The sequence below is a fragment of the Anguilla anguilla genome, chromosome 9 (assembly GCF_013347855.1).
Source record: "Anguilla anguilla isolate fAngAng1 chromosome 9, fAngAng1.pri, whole genome shotgun sequence".
NCBI lineage: Eukaryota > Metazoa > Chordata > Actinopteri > Anguilliformes > Anguillidae > Anguilla > Anguilla anguilla.
Window position 1 is genome coordinate 2,536,876 of NC_049209.1, and position 14,442 is coordinate 2,551,317.

Here is a 14,442-nt window from a genome sequence, read left to right on the forward strand (position 1 = left end):
TTTCAAGCAAAAACGCTGGTGTTTGCATTTATTGACTGTCGTTAGCCCATATCTGTAAATAAAACTAGTCTATGTTCATTATTTAGACTATGTTCATTATAATGACGTTTTGTGTTTTCTACATGTGAATGAGGCATTTGGTTATCTAGCTAGTGAGAACAAATTATAAATAAATAATTATTATCTGTTTTTATATACACTTATATATATATAATTGTAATATATATATTACAATTATTATACATAACTATAGATGCTTAAATAATAATCTATGGTAAATGTACGTCTTTGTTATACTAGTCTATTGCTTTTACAGTCTCTGGTCCATTGTCGTTTTTTTTTTTTTTACTTCAAAAATGTGTGGCCGTACGAGCTGACTTAAAAGACGCGAGCTCTTGCCCCGCCCTCATCACAGTACAGTTGAGCGACCCATCAACGAGTTGTTCCGTGAACCAATGATAGTAGCCTAATAAAAGTTTGTAAAAACTGACAGTATATCATATCGCAACCCCAAGTATTATCATTAAAATTTTAACTGGGTAAAATTTTAATGGAGAAAGCTTCCATCGTTCATATGGCGTAGTGTGTAGCTTGAAATTTTATCTCAACGTTAGTTAAATGCGATTACACCGGTCGCGCTTTGTGGGCTACCAATCTTGATTTTATGAAGCAGCTGGAGGCGTCTTTTCTGCTGTTGCTAGGCAACCGCACTCTGCTCCTATCAAAAAAACCAACACTTAATCGTGTCCAAAAGTGCAGGAGAAAATGCGGACGCCAAAAAGGAACGTGACAAATTAACTGTTCTTATACAGTTCAGTGGACGTGTCGAGTGTCAAACTTTTAAATTGCCACTGGTTCGAAGTACTTCTCCTCGGCCGCAGCCGCCTCCTCCTCCTTCTGTTAAATGTCGGTTTTAAAACAACTTGTGGTGCATTACCGCCACCTTCTGGACTGGCGGGGGTCGTGAGTTTTAAGTTAAATTTTCCTGTACTACACAAAAATTGAAAGATTTTCCTGAAGCACTAATCACCTGAATTCCTTTGGAGAATATCTGTGACATATAACCTGTTTATTTTTTCCTCTAGACCTGAAATTAGTATTTGTCTGTCCTGAGTGTACTATGGTTTTACTGAATGTACAGCTGGTACACACTCTGTGAATACACATTCTTTGGTTTCCTGCTGATGGCAGTAAGCACAGCTTCCAGTGTTATATTCATATTAATTGAAGTTGAACTGTAATCAAAGCACATAATCACTTCCTCCACCAAACACAAAGCCAGTAAGATGGCTGTTATTTCTCCTGTGTATACAGACAGGTTATCATCCATCTGTTTTGCATTTATAACATCCAATTCAGGCACTACAAAAGCTACTCCTAATCTGCTGTGGATACTTTTGGATGCATCCGTGTACACTTCTAAATAGCTGAAATACTTTTTTAAATGTATGAATTCACTATGTCTTTGCCAATAGTTATATCCATCCATCCATCCATTATCTATACCCACTTATCCTGGGCAGGGTCACGGGGAGTGCTGGAGCCTATCCCAGCGTGCATTGGGCGAGAGGCAGGAATACACCCTGGACAGGCCACCAATTTATTTCAGGGCACACACACCATTCACTCACCATTTTCTCACACACTCATACGTATGGGCAATTTAGTGTCTCCAATCTGCCTACCTGCATGTCTTTGGACTGTGGGAGAAACTGAAGTACCCGGAGAAAACCCACGCGGACAAGGAGATAACATGCAAACACCACACAGGACCAAGTTTGGGAACGACTAGTCTAGAACATGTAGAGGATTAACATTAACAGGGAGACACCAGACGCAGGTAATTTAAATGTAAACTTTAATAGACAACACTGAAACATTTGCAATGTATAACATGGTTTCAGCTTAACAAGTTTGATCGTACTGCGTTTGACAGATGTGTAGAACTTACTGTGGAAATACCATGGAAATGAAGGACAATAACAAAAATGTAAATCACAGAGGCAAAATTCAAAATACATAAACTGAGGCCGTAAGGCCCGAACAGGTTCTACAAAAGCGTATTTGGCATTTGTTGTGAGCACATTTTTGTTGAGTTTTACTGGTGTGGAAACTCCAGTAAAATTTTGGTGTCACAGCGCTCTCTGCTGGACGCTGAATTCACAGCGCCACATGGCCCTGAATTTCAGGTGGGTCAGGAGGTGGAATTGATGCTACAAACATGAACAACAGTGTAAAGCTATTGCTTATGTATTTTTGGTACACTAAGGCAGAACATGTACACATTTGTTTCATGAACAAATTCGATAATACACGAAAATAAGCACACAATCCTTTGTTTTTTGGAAGAAAGAAAAAGCTATAAAATGTATTGCTTTTGGAAATAAAGAAAACTAGACTAAAGAAAGCAAAGCTTTTTTTTTTGAAGAATTTGTTTTTTGTTTTTTTTTTACAAAACAACATATAAAAGTTTGATTCTTATTATATATGTGTTCCACATTTATTAAAAAATTGTGATTTACAAGTCATGAAATACAGTACCTACTGGTCGTTTATTTTTATTTTATTTTATTTTTTTATACAGAATTGCTTAAAATTCAGTCTAAGTGAAATAATGCAGGAAGCTGCAGATGTTATTTTAATGGAGGTTTTTTATATTTTTTTTAACACCAGCAAAAATAAATTCACTAGTCAAATACAATTAATGAATGGAAACCAACAGGCGTGTTAAAAACTGCTTGTGTCTCCTTAGCCAGAAGCGTTAAATTGACTTTATAAAACTCTTAAAACATTTTTAAATCTGAAGTCTTCAGGCTGAAGGGTGGCAGTTTAACCCCAAAGGAAGTGCCAACATGAACACCACACAGACTAGCCCACTCCCCCTGTGCCCAACAGGGGGCACCAAAATGCTGCGTAACACAGAGCTTTTCTGAAACCATCCACTTAAAAAAAAAAAAAAATTACAAACAAAAAAAAATAACTGGATTTTCCAGAGATAGGGAACTAACTGCCAAATATGACATGCAATCCTGTTTTATAAGCAGTTGCAAATTGATTGAAAATATTATGGATGGCTTTTTCCGTTATTTCGAGCTTTGAGAAAATAAACATCACACGGCATTATTGCTGCCTCCACATTAAAAAAATTTTTTGTCAATAAGGACTTTTGGCACAAAAAAGTCTTGACTATACAGAAACCAGATGGGACAGATGTGTAACTGCTGACAGTTTTACATATGGGTCATCTATCTGCTTTCATTTTCGACAGATCAAACCTTCTTGTCTTGAGCGCTAAGTATACCATGTTAAAAATACCTCCCTGAAAAAAGGCTTTTAAAAATACTTTTGCGCAGAATGCAGTGTTTCGTGGTTTGTGGCTTTTGGTGCTCTTTTGCAACATAATTATTAAAACGTGATTGTGAACAGGAATCGTTTCAAAGGCATGGCTGCCCACAGAAATGGAACTTTTTCCCGCACGTAGAAAGAATATCTGATTACAACCCCAAATCGGTGTGGCAGGAAAACATACTGATATATAAAAGTCTTCTTCGCTACTCATAAAGAAAAACAGAAACTTTCCCAGGCAAAAAAAATAAAAAATTGAACACAATGACCTCTTGATATTTACAAAACGTTTTACTGATCCTATGCTATTTAAAAAAATATATAAAATGGCAGTCATGAAGATAAGAGGCCAACACAATTTTTTTTCCACAGTGTAGCGGCCCCCTTTTCTCATAAGATATGCACACTCAGCACTTTTTGAGGAGAGTTGGGGAGATGTGGACATGCGGCTGTTTTCAGGTGGTTTGGCTGGGGTTTGTATTGGAGATGATGGACAGCTGTCAGGTGCTTCTCTGTTGAGGCCTGGGTTCCGTGGAGCATGATTGACGTCTGTCATTCTGTCAATTTGGGCAGCGGGAGTTCTGTCCCGGGGCAGCAGTCGCTCCTGTGGGTCACTTTTAGAGTCAGGTCCTCGTTTTGTTTTTTGGGTCGAAGAGTACAGCAATGTCTGTGTGGAGGGGTGGGGGGGGGGGGGGGGGGGGGGCGGGCGGCTACATCTAGTGCGACTGTGGCAACGGCCGTCGACGCTGGTGATGATGATGGTGCTGCTGGGACTCCGTTAAAGCTTTTACAGTCAGTCTGGCGGATTTGGCGGTTGTTGTGGAAAGCGAGGGTGGGGCATCGGAGGCACGGGTCAGGTCGGTGGCTTTGGGAGAGGCTGGCCGGGGGGCGCAGGGTGGGGAGGGAGGGGCAGGGACCGGGGACGGGGGTGAGTCTATAGCACTTCCATCGGAAGAATGGGGACTTGCACACCGTCCTCCTTGAAGGTAGCGAATGCACTTCTTTTTCCTCCTAGGAACAGTCAAGAGAGTTATCTGTGAATAAAGCGTGGATGCAAAGTGTCACCAGTGTGGAGTCAAACTGCATTAACCATGGTTTCACAATTACTACCATACAATCCAGAAATATAAACAAATAAAAGAAATAAACTAAAGTGGCACAGTGAAAGGCTTATATCCATCTTAAATTGATAAATAAAACATGAGTATGCCTAAAGATTTGTTTTGTCTTTTTGTTTAACTTGTTAATTGTGGGGTCCTCAATTTTGTCCAGAAAGGGCCGGTGTGGGTTTAGGTTTTTGTTCTAACCAAGCAGTTACACACCTGACTCTACTAATCAGAGCCCTTAGCAAAGACTCTAGTGGTTGATTAGTAGAGTCAGGTGCCCTTTCTGGACAACAATGAGGACCCCTGAGTTCATTATTTCTTCATTAAGCCAGCCCAGTGTAGTTCAGACCTGTGTGGCTTGTGATGAAAATGATGCCCCAGATGTGTGATGAGTTTTTCTCTTCGTGTTGTGTGGAAACAGGGGCGGGGCTTCTCAGCTGTGAGGCGTACACTGTGTGGAGGGCGGGCGGGGTCTTCCTGATACTCATGAATATTCAATGTAATGTGTGGGGAAACAGGGGCAGGGCTTCCCTGCTGGGAGGTATACACTCTGTGGAGGGAGGGCGGGGACTTCTTGGTAATCATAAATATTCACATTTCTTGTCTGTTTGCAAGAAAAAGCCTCACCAGCCATGCTGCATGGCCTCTAATTTTACAGAAGTGGTATGGATTCTGGCGGTCTCTCACGGCAAAGCTCCCTTATTTTTGCTGAGACTGACACAAAATCTGATGCAACTGCCAGAGAGTGGGGGCGGGGGGGGAGGGGGGGGGGTGCGAAATGTCAGAGTTCAGCAGCGCCTGACCGCGTGGGTGGGGCGGCGGTGTGGGGATGACACGAGGAGCAGACTCGTGCGAGGGGAAATGACATCAGAAGCGCCCGGGTGGCTGGGCGCAGCTCGCTGCAGCAGCGGGGATGGCGGAAACCGCAGCTCCCCTGCAGTGTCTGCACGCGCAGGTACTGCGGGAGGTTTCCACTGCGGGGGAGGGGGGCAGGGGTGAGGGGTGGGGGTTAGGCACGTGTACAGGTAAGGCTAGCCACAGCAGAGCTGCAGTGTCGAGGCAGAGATGATTTCAGAGCTTCAGCTGGGCCAATCAGAGCACTGGGCTCAAACGGGACAGGTCTGGCTACAGTGTATGAATATGCCAGGGCATCAAGATGGTCACCAAAGCTTTTACATTCTAGGAGTTACAGACTATTCACTATATTAATTCATTCATAATAACTGCTCTTAATTTAAAAAACTGAATGCACTGACAACTGAGGCAGATGAACAAGAACCCTCAGCTGGTCCCATTCTACACAGCTTCAGCTGGTCCCTTTCCACACTGAGCTTCAGATGGTCTCATTCTACACTGAATTTCTGCTGATTCCATTCTACACAGCTTCAGCTGGTCCCATTCTATGCAGCTTCGGCTGGTCCCATTCTACACTGAGCTTCAGCTGGTCTCATTCTACACTGAGCTTCAGCTGGTCCCTATCTATACTGAGTTTCAGCTGGTCCCATTCTATACAGCTTCAGCTGGTCCCATTCTTCACTGAGCTTCAATTGGTCTCATTCTACACTGAGCTTCAGCTGGTCTCATTCTACACTGAGCTTCAGTTGGTCTCATTCTACACTGAGCTTCAGCTGGTCTCATTCTACACTGAGCTTCAGTTGGTCTCATTCTACACTGAGCTTCAGCTGGTCTCATTCTACACTGAGCTTCAGTTGGTTTCATTCTACACTGAGCTTCAGCTGGTCCCATTCTACACTGAGCTTCAGCTGGCCCCATTCTACACTGAGCTTCAGCTGGCCCCATTCTACACTAAGCTTCAGCTGGTCTCATTCTACACTGACAACTTCAGCATTCTACACTGGCTTCAGTGTCAAAGCAATATACACAAACGTTTTTTTTTTTCCCCTCTGCTTGTTTAAACAGCACCTTTTATACCAGGTACTGTGCACACTTTACACTTCAGAGGCACTAAATTTGAGAGGGGTGTATAAAATATATAAAAGGGGCGACATAGCTCAGGAGGTAAGACCGATTGTCTGGCAGTCGGAGGGTTGCCGGTTCAAACCCCGCCCTGGGCGTGTCGAAGTGTCCTTGAGCAAGACACCTAACCCCTAACCCCTAATTGCTCTGGTGAATGTGAGGCATCAATTGTAAAGCGCTTTGGATAAAAGCGCTATATAAATGCAGTCCATTTACCATTTACCATAAAATGCAAAACGTTGCAGAATGTTAATGGAGCCAAACCTGTTGCTCTGAAAGATATTCCAGTATGAATTAATGTTTCAAATAATTTTATTATTTGCATTTGAGGGGAATTTTATTATTTGCATTTAATCCCGGTCGGATTAAAATGTTCCTCTCAAAAGCCCTGCGACACCATTACACTTGATCAGGCCAAGTTTGTAGGCTACTTGTACTAGATTGAATAACCTACCCCATTCAATAGTGTATGATCTATGAAGAACTATGAACCTGTGAGATGTACAATCTGAATACCACTGCCAATGGTGTATCGTAAGTACCGAAAGTAAACATGTGTGAGAAATCTTTCATTACCTTCCCCGTCCCCCGCTCCCAGTGAAAGGCACCAGCAGGGGAAGCTGCAGAGCGTGTTAGTCGGGTTGTGGGCATGCAGAAAAGAGGAGGGGGCGGGGCATAGTGGGAAGGGGCGGGGCAGTAGCACAGGAGGTCGAAGTACACACCTGCAGGGACCGCACCAGTCCGTTTGTTGGTTGAGGCCGAAGCGAGCCCGGCATTTCTTAGGAGAGCCGGGGTCTGAGCAAAAGCCACACATGCGCAGGAGGGGGGGGGGGGGGGGGGGGGGGGGCGAGGGGGGGGCAGGGAGGGAGGGATGAAAGGAGAGGTGAAGCATTGACAGAGATGTTTGAATCGGAGAGCAAAAATACCAAACTGTTAGTGCCCGTTGCCGAGTTAAGCACAAACCAACACAGCTGTGAACACAGAGAGGGTAGAGTAGGGCCCTTTTTCAACAGGCGTGGAGCAGAGGAGGTTCAGAGAAGAGGGGAGGAGGGAGGACAGAATGCCATGCTATTTCAGCGCGTCAAAACAGCAGTGCGCTTGCAGATAAAACGGCGCACACCGCCCTACACTTCAGGTGCATATACTGAGGTACTGAAGGGGAACCATTAACGGCTGGTTTAACTGTCTAACCGTGGTCAGGGTCAATGTGGAGACTGTCTTTGATACTCAGTGCTTGCTAGGGTTTATGAGCTAACTCTGCACTCTAAAGGTCAGAGGTCAGGCTTGCTCTGGACTCTACAGGTCAGGGGTCAAAGGTCAGGGCTGACGGAGGGGTGAAGGTACCTGAGTTGGAGTCCTGGTGCTTCTCTCTCTTTCGTCGTTTCTTCTTGCCCTGTTTCGGGAAAAAAAAAAACAACCAGAGAGATAACAGTCAGTGGCCGAGGCAGCTGCTTCACATCGCCATAGAAACACAGGGAAGCAGTCCAGTCGAGCACCAGACCTGCCTCACACGTGAAACTGCTTCATTTCTGTACCTCGTTAACCTTCTGTCAGTCATTTGTTCGTGTCCAAACAGGGAGGGGTCTCCAGTCAAACACAGACACGCACATGTATACCCTGTGGCCCCCTCCCCCCCCGTGTACTCTAATGTAAGGGCTGTGCATTTCTCTGACAGTCCTGATGGCTCCAGACCTCAAACATGGCGGCCGGCGCGAAATCTTATCGCGGGCCTGCGTCACTGGAGACGTCAATCGAGACGAGCGCGTAACGCTCGGGGAGAAAGCGCCACGGCGAGGTGGATATCTGCGTGTGGTTGGGGGATTTCCATGGTAACCGAACTTCAGTCACCCCTCCCGGAGCTCCACCGCCGCCACCGCCACCGCCGCTATGCTCAGTACGGTACAGGAAGGATGAGCGCCCGGGGAGAAAAACCGTCCAATGGAGTCGGTCCCTGAGGAAGTGTGACTCATTATCGAGGGGGGGACGTGCGGGGGGGGGGGGGGGGGGGGGTGTCTGTGCTCTGGGCTCCTCTCCCCTCTCTCATCTCAAGTGCGCCGCTGTGGTTTGAGTGAAGGTGGAGAGATCCCGACCACAGCGCGGCGATACCAGCCCGTGGGTGGGACTGTACTTCCTGTCTGCCTGCAGGTCACATGACTCTGGATACCTGACCTAGATTTCTCCTCTGCCACTCACACTAAGGCTGAGACGAAGGTCTCCAAACACGAGCCGTCCGAATCGAAAAACTCTACCAGTCTTCTACCAGCAGATGCGTCTTTGCCACCACTTGTCTGTATCAGATATATGGATTATACATGAGTATGATGTGGCCATCATCCCTGAAACTAATTTGGTGTCTCTGTCCATGATGATATACACACCAAGATGCATTACACACCTCCCTGTGTAATTAAAAAATGGCACTTTACATCATATACATGAGAATCCCCCCCCGCACTACACACACACACACACACACACTCATTCATACACAAGCCAATTTCCACCACAATTTAGTAAAAAGATTTAAAAGATAAAGATGAAGACTTTTACATTGTGTTTGTTTGTGTTGAACATAAGAGCTGAATTGATCCATGCATGACCCTTAAAACAAATTCAGCTGAAGACTTTCTACATACACCAGCGGAAAGCATGTCAACAGCCAAAGAAGAGGAAGAATTAGACAGCGGAAATACAAAAGATTATTACAACACCCAAAATGGCGTATGCTATAGTTAAAGGAAAGAAACAGCCTCTTCAGAATCACCCTTAATGGGTAAAGACACTGACGGAATGTAGGCAGCCTTCTGCTACAGAGGACAGACTGACATTCTTCGATGACCCTCACTAGTGACTGCACCAGAAGGAACGAAGCGTTCAATGCCCTGCATTGTAACTGAAGCCTTCCCAGAATGCACCAGGCCCTCTCTACCTCACAGCCCACCCACCGCAGATGTGCAAGAGCAAGCAGGCCGGCTGTTAGTATAGCGAGGGGTGGAAGAGGTTTGCCCTACCCAGTCTGCTCCCCCTCTAAGGCCTGTTTCCTGAAAGAGTGCAAGAGCAGCGTCACAATTCTGCACAGCAACAGAGCAGTCACACACGTTACAATAGCACAGCAACAGAGCACAGTCATGCACATAACAACCACACACCTTACATTACAATCACAGAGCACAGTAATGCGCATTACGTTACAATCACACAGAAACGGAGCACAGTCATGCACATTACAATCACACAAGTTACGTTACAGTCACCCAGCAACAGAGCACAGTCATGCACATAACAACCACACACCTTACATTACAATCGCCCAGCAACAGCACAGTCACACACATTACGTTACAATCACAGAAACAGAGCAGTCACATCCGTTACAATCGCACAGCAACAGAACGCAGTCATGCACGTAACAAGCACACGTTACATTACAATCACACAGCAACAGAGCACAGTAATGCGCATTACCTTACAATCACACAGAAACGGAGCACAGTCATGCACATTACAATCACACAAGTTACGTTACAGTCACCCAGCAACAGAGCACAGTCACGCACGTAACAAGCAGACATTACATTACAATCGCCCCGCAACAGAGCAATCACGCACATTACGTTACAATCACAGAAACAGCACAGTCACACCCATTACAATCGCAGAGCAGTCATGCATGTAACAATCACACACGTTATGTTACAATCGCATAGCAACAGCAGTCACACGTTACGTTACAATCACACAACAACAGAGCAGTCACATGTTATGTTACAATCGCACAGCAACAGAGCAGTCACACGTTACAATCACACCTGCTATGTTACAATCACACGTTACAATCGCACAGCAACAGAGCAGTCACACACGTTGTTACAATCACACCTGCTATGTTACAATCACACACATAATGTTAAAATCGTACAGGCAACAGAGCATAGTCACATGTTACGTTACAATCGCACAGAAACAGCACAGTCACGCATGTTACGTTACAATCAACCCCGCTACGTTACAGTCACACCTGCACATTCACATCCTCTACATCACACCCGCTTTCCTACTGCAGACTGTTTGGCCACTTTTCTATTGTTCCGGTCAGGCTGGAGTCACACAGCAGAAGTCGCTTGGTGTGAAAAATGTGGCAACAGATGGTTTTGCTTCCCATCACAGTTCACCCAGGACCTTTCGCACTCAAACTTGATGCAATACACACAAAATTGGGGAATGTCTTGTGTGCAGAAATAAAACAAAAGCAGACCTTGTTCTGACTTCTGAACGATGAGAAGCATCATGCAGTTCAGCTAGGACGGGCTACAAAAATAACCCACGCCCATTCCCACAACGAGTCGCCCTCCCCTCGGCCCGCAAAGGCCGCACGCATGATTATACAGCGCGTGAAAATAAAACTTTATCCACGGGTTTATTTTCACTCCATTACTCAAAAGCTGAAACAACTGACACAGTCAAACAATGGCCGTTCTAGAACCCTGGTCCAAAAAAGTTCCGCACTCGCAGCCAAGGAACACACCGAGCAGCACGCATGCACACGCGCAGCGTGGTTGAGGGGTGTGTGCGTGCGTGTATGCGTGCATGCATGTGTATGTGTGTGCGTGTGTGTGGTGCGCGCACGTGTATGTGCGTATGTGTGTGTGGGCGTGTGTACGAGTGTGTGCGTGCGTCTGTGGGGTACTCACGTAGTTGTCGCGGGCGGACCAGCTCGGGTACAGCTGCATGTGGAGCTGTCGCTCTTTCCTTGCCAACTCGTAGTACTTGGCCTGCTCCTCTCTGGTCAGGGCGTGCCACTGCAGAGTCACAGCAAACCACACAGCTCAGGCCTGCATGCTCCACAGATATTACCCCTTGTACCGTGCACCCTGCTTTTACCAAGAGTGTGTGTGTGTATGAATGTGTGCATGGGTGTGTGAGTGAGAGAGTGTGTGTGCATGTGTGTGGGTGTGTGTGAGTGTAAGAGTGTGCGCACGTGTGTGAGAGAGTGAAAGAGTGCGCACGTGTGTATGTGCGTGCCTGTGGGTGCGCGTGTATATACGTGTGTGTGGGTTCGTGTGTGAGAGAATGTGTGCGTGTGTGGGCGCACGTGTGTGTGTGTGTGTGTGTGTGAGTGAGTGAAAGTGTGTGTGTGTGCGCGCAGTGGGTGTGTGGGCGCACGTGTGCGTGCATGTGTGCTTGTGTGTGGGTGTGTGGGCGCACGTGTATGTGTGCTTGTGTGTGTGGGGTGTGTGCGTGCATGCTCACCCTCCTCCCCAGGATCTGGTTGATGGCGGCGCTCTCCTTCAGCGTGCACTCTGCGATCACCTTGGCCCTCATCTCCTTCATGTAGAGCATGAAGGCGTTGAGCGGCTTCTTGATCACAGGCTTCTTTGGCTCCTTGTCCCGCTTGGGCTCAGGGTGGGGCTTGCTGTGGCACACGCACGGAAAACTGGGATTACAGCGTGACTCAACACAGATGCGCACGCCACACGCACATGCACCATGTGTCACACGCAAGGCAGACCAGCGTACACACGCACATGCTCCGTGTGTCACACGCAAGGCAGACCAGCACACACACACGCACATGCACCATGTGTCACACACAAGGCAGACCAGCGCACACACACGCACATGCACGCACACTCTCTCTCACTCACTCTCACAGACACACACAAATGCCCTGTGTGTCACACGCAAGGCAGACCAGCACATACATAGACACACTCTCTCTCACCCACTCTCACAGACACACACAAATGCATGCACACTCTCTCACACACAGGCGCACACACAGATTTCCTCTCGCAAAAACACATGCACGCAGACAAGCACAAACTCACAGACGCACACAAACTCATACACACACGTTCACACACACAGGCAACCACAAAAACTTAATCTCTCTAAATCAGTCACAGACACAGAAACACACACCCACCCACACAAAAGTGTGGGTGCACGCACACACGCTAAAACAAAAACAGCGCACATGGCAATTGAATCGTTAATGCTTTCAGCAGAGTTGGTGGGGGATACTCACGCATACATGTTCCTGTCGTATTGGTCATGCTCCTGTTTGCCTGTAGGTGGCACTATGGCAGGATGAGGGATCCCTGTTGGGTGCATGCCAGAGTGCCCCAGAACGAGAGAGGGAGGAAACCTGGGGGACACAGAGGAGCCCCAAATTACCCTCCGCAACCAGCCACTCACTATGGAGGCACTGCAGTGCCCTGCCTCAAGCTGTGATTCACAAACACATTCTTCTGCCACCACCAGGTGGCGCCATATTTTCACTGCATGACAAATGCTGTTTGAAGACAGGCGCAGGATCACTAGACCACTCTTTACAATCTGATCTCAGGCTCATCTCATGCCTGCCCTATTAAAATCTGAACAAGCTTTTTACAGTGAGCTCAAAGACAAACACACAGGATTGACCGACTCGCTTCACCTAGTCGGGCATCTTTACTGATCCATAAATTTAAACAAGCAAATAAAATACCTTACGCATAGTCTTTTCCAAACAAACGCAGTTGCATTTTACAACCTTTCATTTCCTGCCGACTCATTTACTCTGCTAGTCACAAAATACAGCAGGATCCATTTGCTCTGATAAGTTCATATCTGCACCACTCCTACACCTGAATGATAGCAACTAGAAATACATGCGAGAGAAACAGATTCGCTGACACTCAGACATGAAAAACTTCCCCCCACAGCTGACACTGAGTGCTGATAGTAAGCACACAAGCGTGTTCAGTTCTTACCAGCACTGACTCGAGGTGCAAAGGCACAATATGTCGACGGGGCCGGGGGGTTAATTATGGGAGCGACGACAACGAGCTGCACAGCCTGGCGGAAAATTCCGCCATGTTCTTTGGGAATGGTTTGAGGGGGTGTCTGGTTCCCACACACCCCAAACGTTGGGGCTAACAAATGAATAATTATAAAATCAAATCTGCTGCTGCCACAAACGCAAAGCGGACACATACGCGCACACGGACGCTGGGACACCTGGACAAGGCGTGGCGGGGGAGGGGGCAGAGCAAGCTTCAGCAGGAGCGGACGGGGGAGGGAGGAGGGGGGGTGCTCCCCAGCCTGGCTCAGCTCATACTGTACCTGGAGTAGGAAGGGTTGCTGGGAAGACTGGAGGGGTAGGACTGTCTGTAGCCACAGGAGGAGATGGGATAGACTGGCTGACTCTGCCTGAGGGCGGGGTGAGAGATATGGGCGACACTGTTCAGCTGAGCCCCTCCCAAACGGGCCCGGCCCACAAGCCCCACCCCCACCCCCGCCAGGCACCAACTGGCTGCAACATCTCGTAACACAGGGAGGCCCCAGTCTGGCATCATACTCCGATTTGCCTCTAGTGGGCGCACTTCCCAGCGATCATTACAGCTAGCTTCATTAGCGTTTGACTCCTGGATGATTCCGGGCCTCTAAAACACGCCTGCCGGACAGCTATGTTGTGGGATGTCTGACACTGAGTGACACTGGCCTATACAGGACTGTGTCTCTGAACAGGGGGTTGCTAGGATCAACCCTAAGCAGGAAGTGCCATTGTAAACACAGGGAAACCGGAGGAGGGCCAACAGGAACCACACAGCAGGGATGTGGGGAGGGGGGTGTTTGATGTGGAGGGATGACAGTGCCCCTGGGGTCACAGATCAAGGTCAACATCAGACCCAAACAGAGAGGCCATTCATCTGTTAATCAGAGTCAACAGGCCAATTAGCACCCAAGGCCTTCCTCACTATCAGTCTCCCATACTTCCACACTATCACCCTTATATACGTCCACACTATCAGTCTCCCACACTTCCACACTATCACCCTTAAACACTTCTATACCATCACCTTTACACACTTCCACACCATCACCCTTCCACACTATCAGCCTTCTACCCTTCTACACTATCACCCTTACACACTTCCACACTTATCAGCCCTTACAGACTTCCACACTGTCAGCCCTCCACACCTCCCCCACAGCTCAGGGGAGCGGACTGGAGGGGCTGGGGGATGGG

At 47.2% G+C, this 14,442-nt stretch overlaps 1 protein-coding gene across 16 annotated transcripts in view; it reads right to left on the reverse strand.

Moving 5' to 3' along the window:
• Positions 1-1,841: 1,841 nt before the first annotated feature.
• tcf7 (transcription factor 7) overlaps positions 1,842-14,442 on the reverse strand; it is a 52,798-nt gene continuing 40,197 nt past the window's right edge. For 2 of the 16 annotated variants that reach the window (XM_035434527.1, XM_035434530.1), the window contains 8 exons: positions 13,536-13,622; positions 12,457-12,576; positions 11,679-11,841; positions 11,120-11,227; positions 9,440-9,469; positions 7,773-7,821; positions 7,151-7,223; positions 1,842-4,356 (listed from right to left, as the gene is read on the reverse strand). In XM_035434527.1, coding sequence (XP_035290418.1) covers positions 4,062-4,356; positions 7,151-7,223; positions 7,773-7,821; positions 9,440-9,469; positions 11,120-11,227; positions 11,679-11,841; positions 12,457-12,576; positions 13,536-13,622 — 925 coding nt within the window. In that variant the 3' untranslated portion in view covers positions 1,842-4,061. Of the gene's footprint in view, positions 4,380-7,150; positions 7,224-7,772; positions 7,822-9,439; positions 9,470-11,119; positions 11,228-11,678; positions 11,842-12,456; positions 12,577-13,535; positions 13,623-14,442 lie in introns of all 16 variants that reach the window. The other 14 variants (XM_035434529.1, XM_035434533.1, XM_035434528.1 and 11 more) reach the window with 11 other exon arrangements.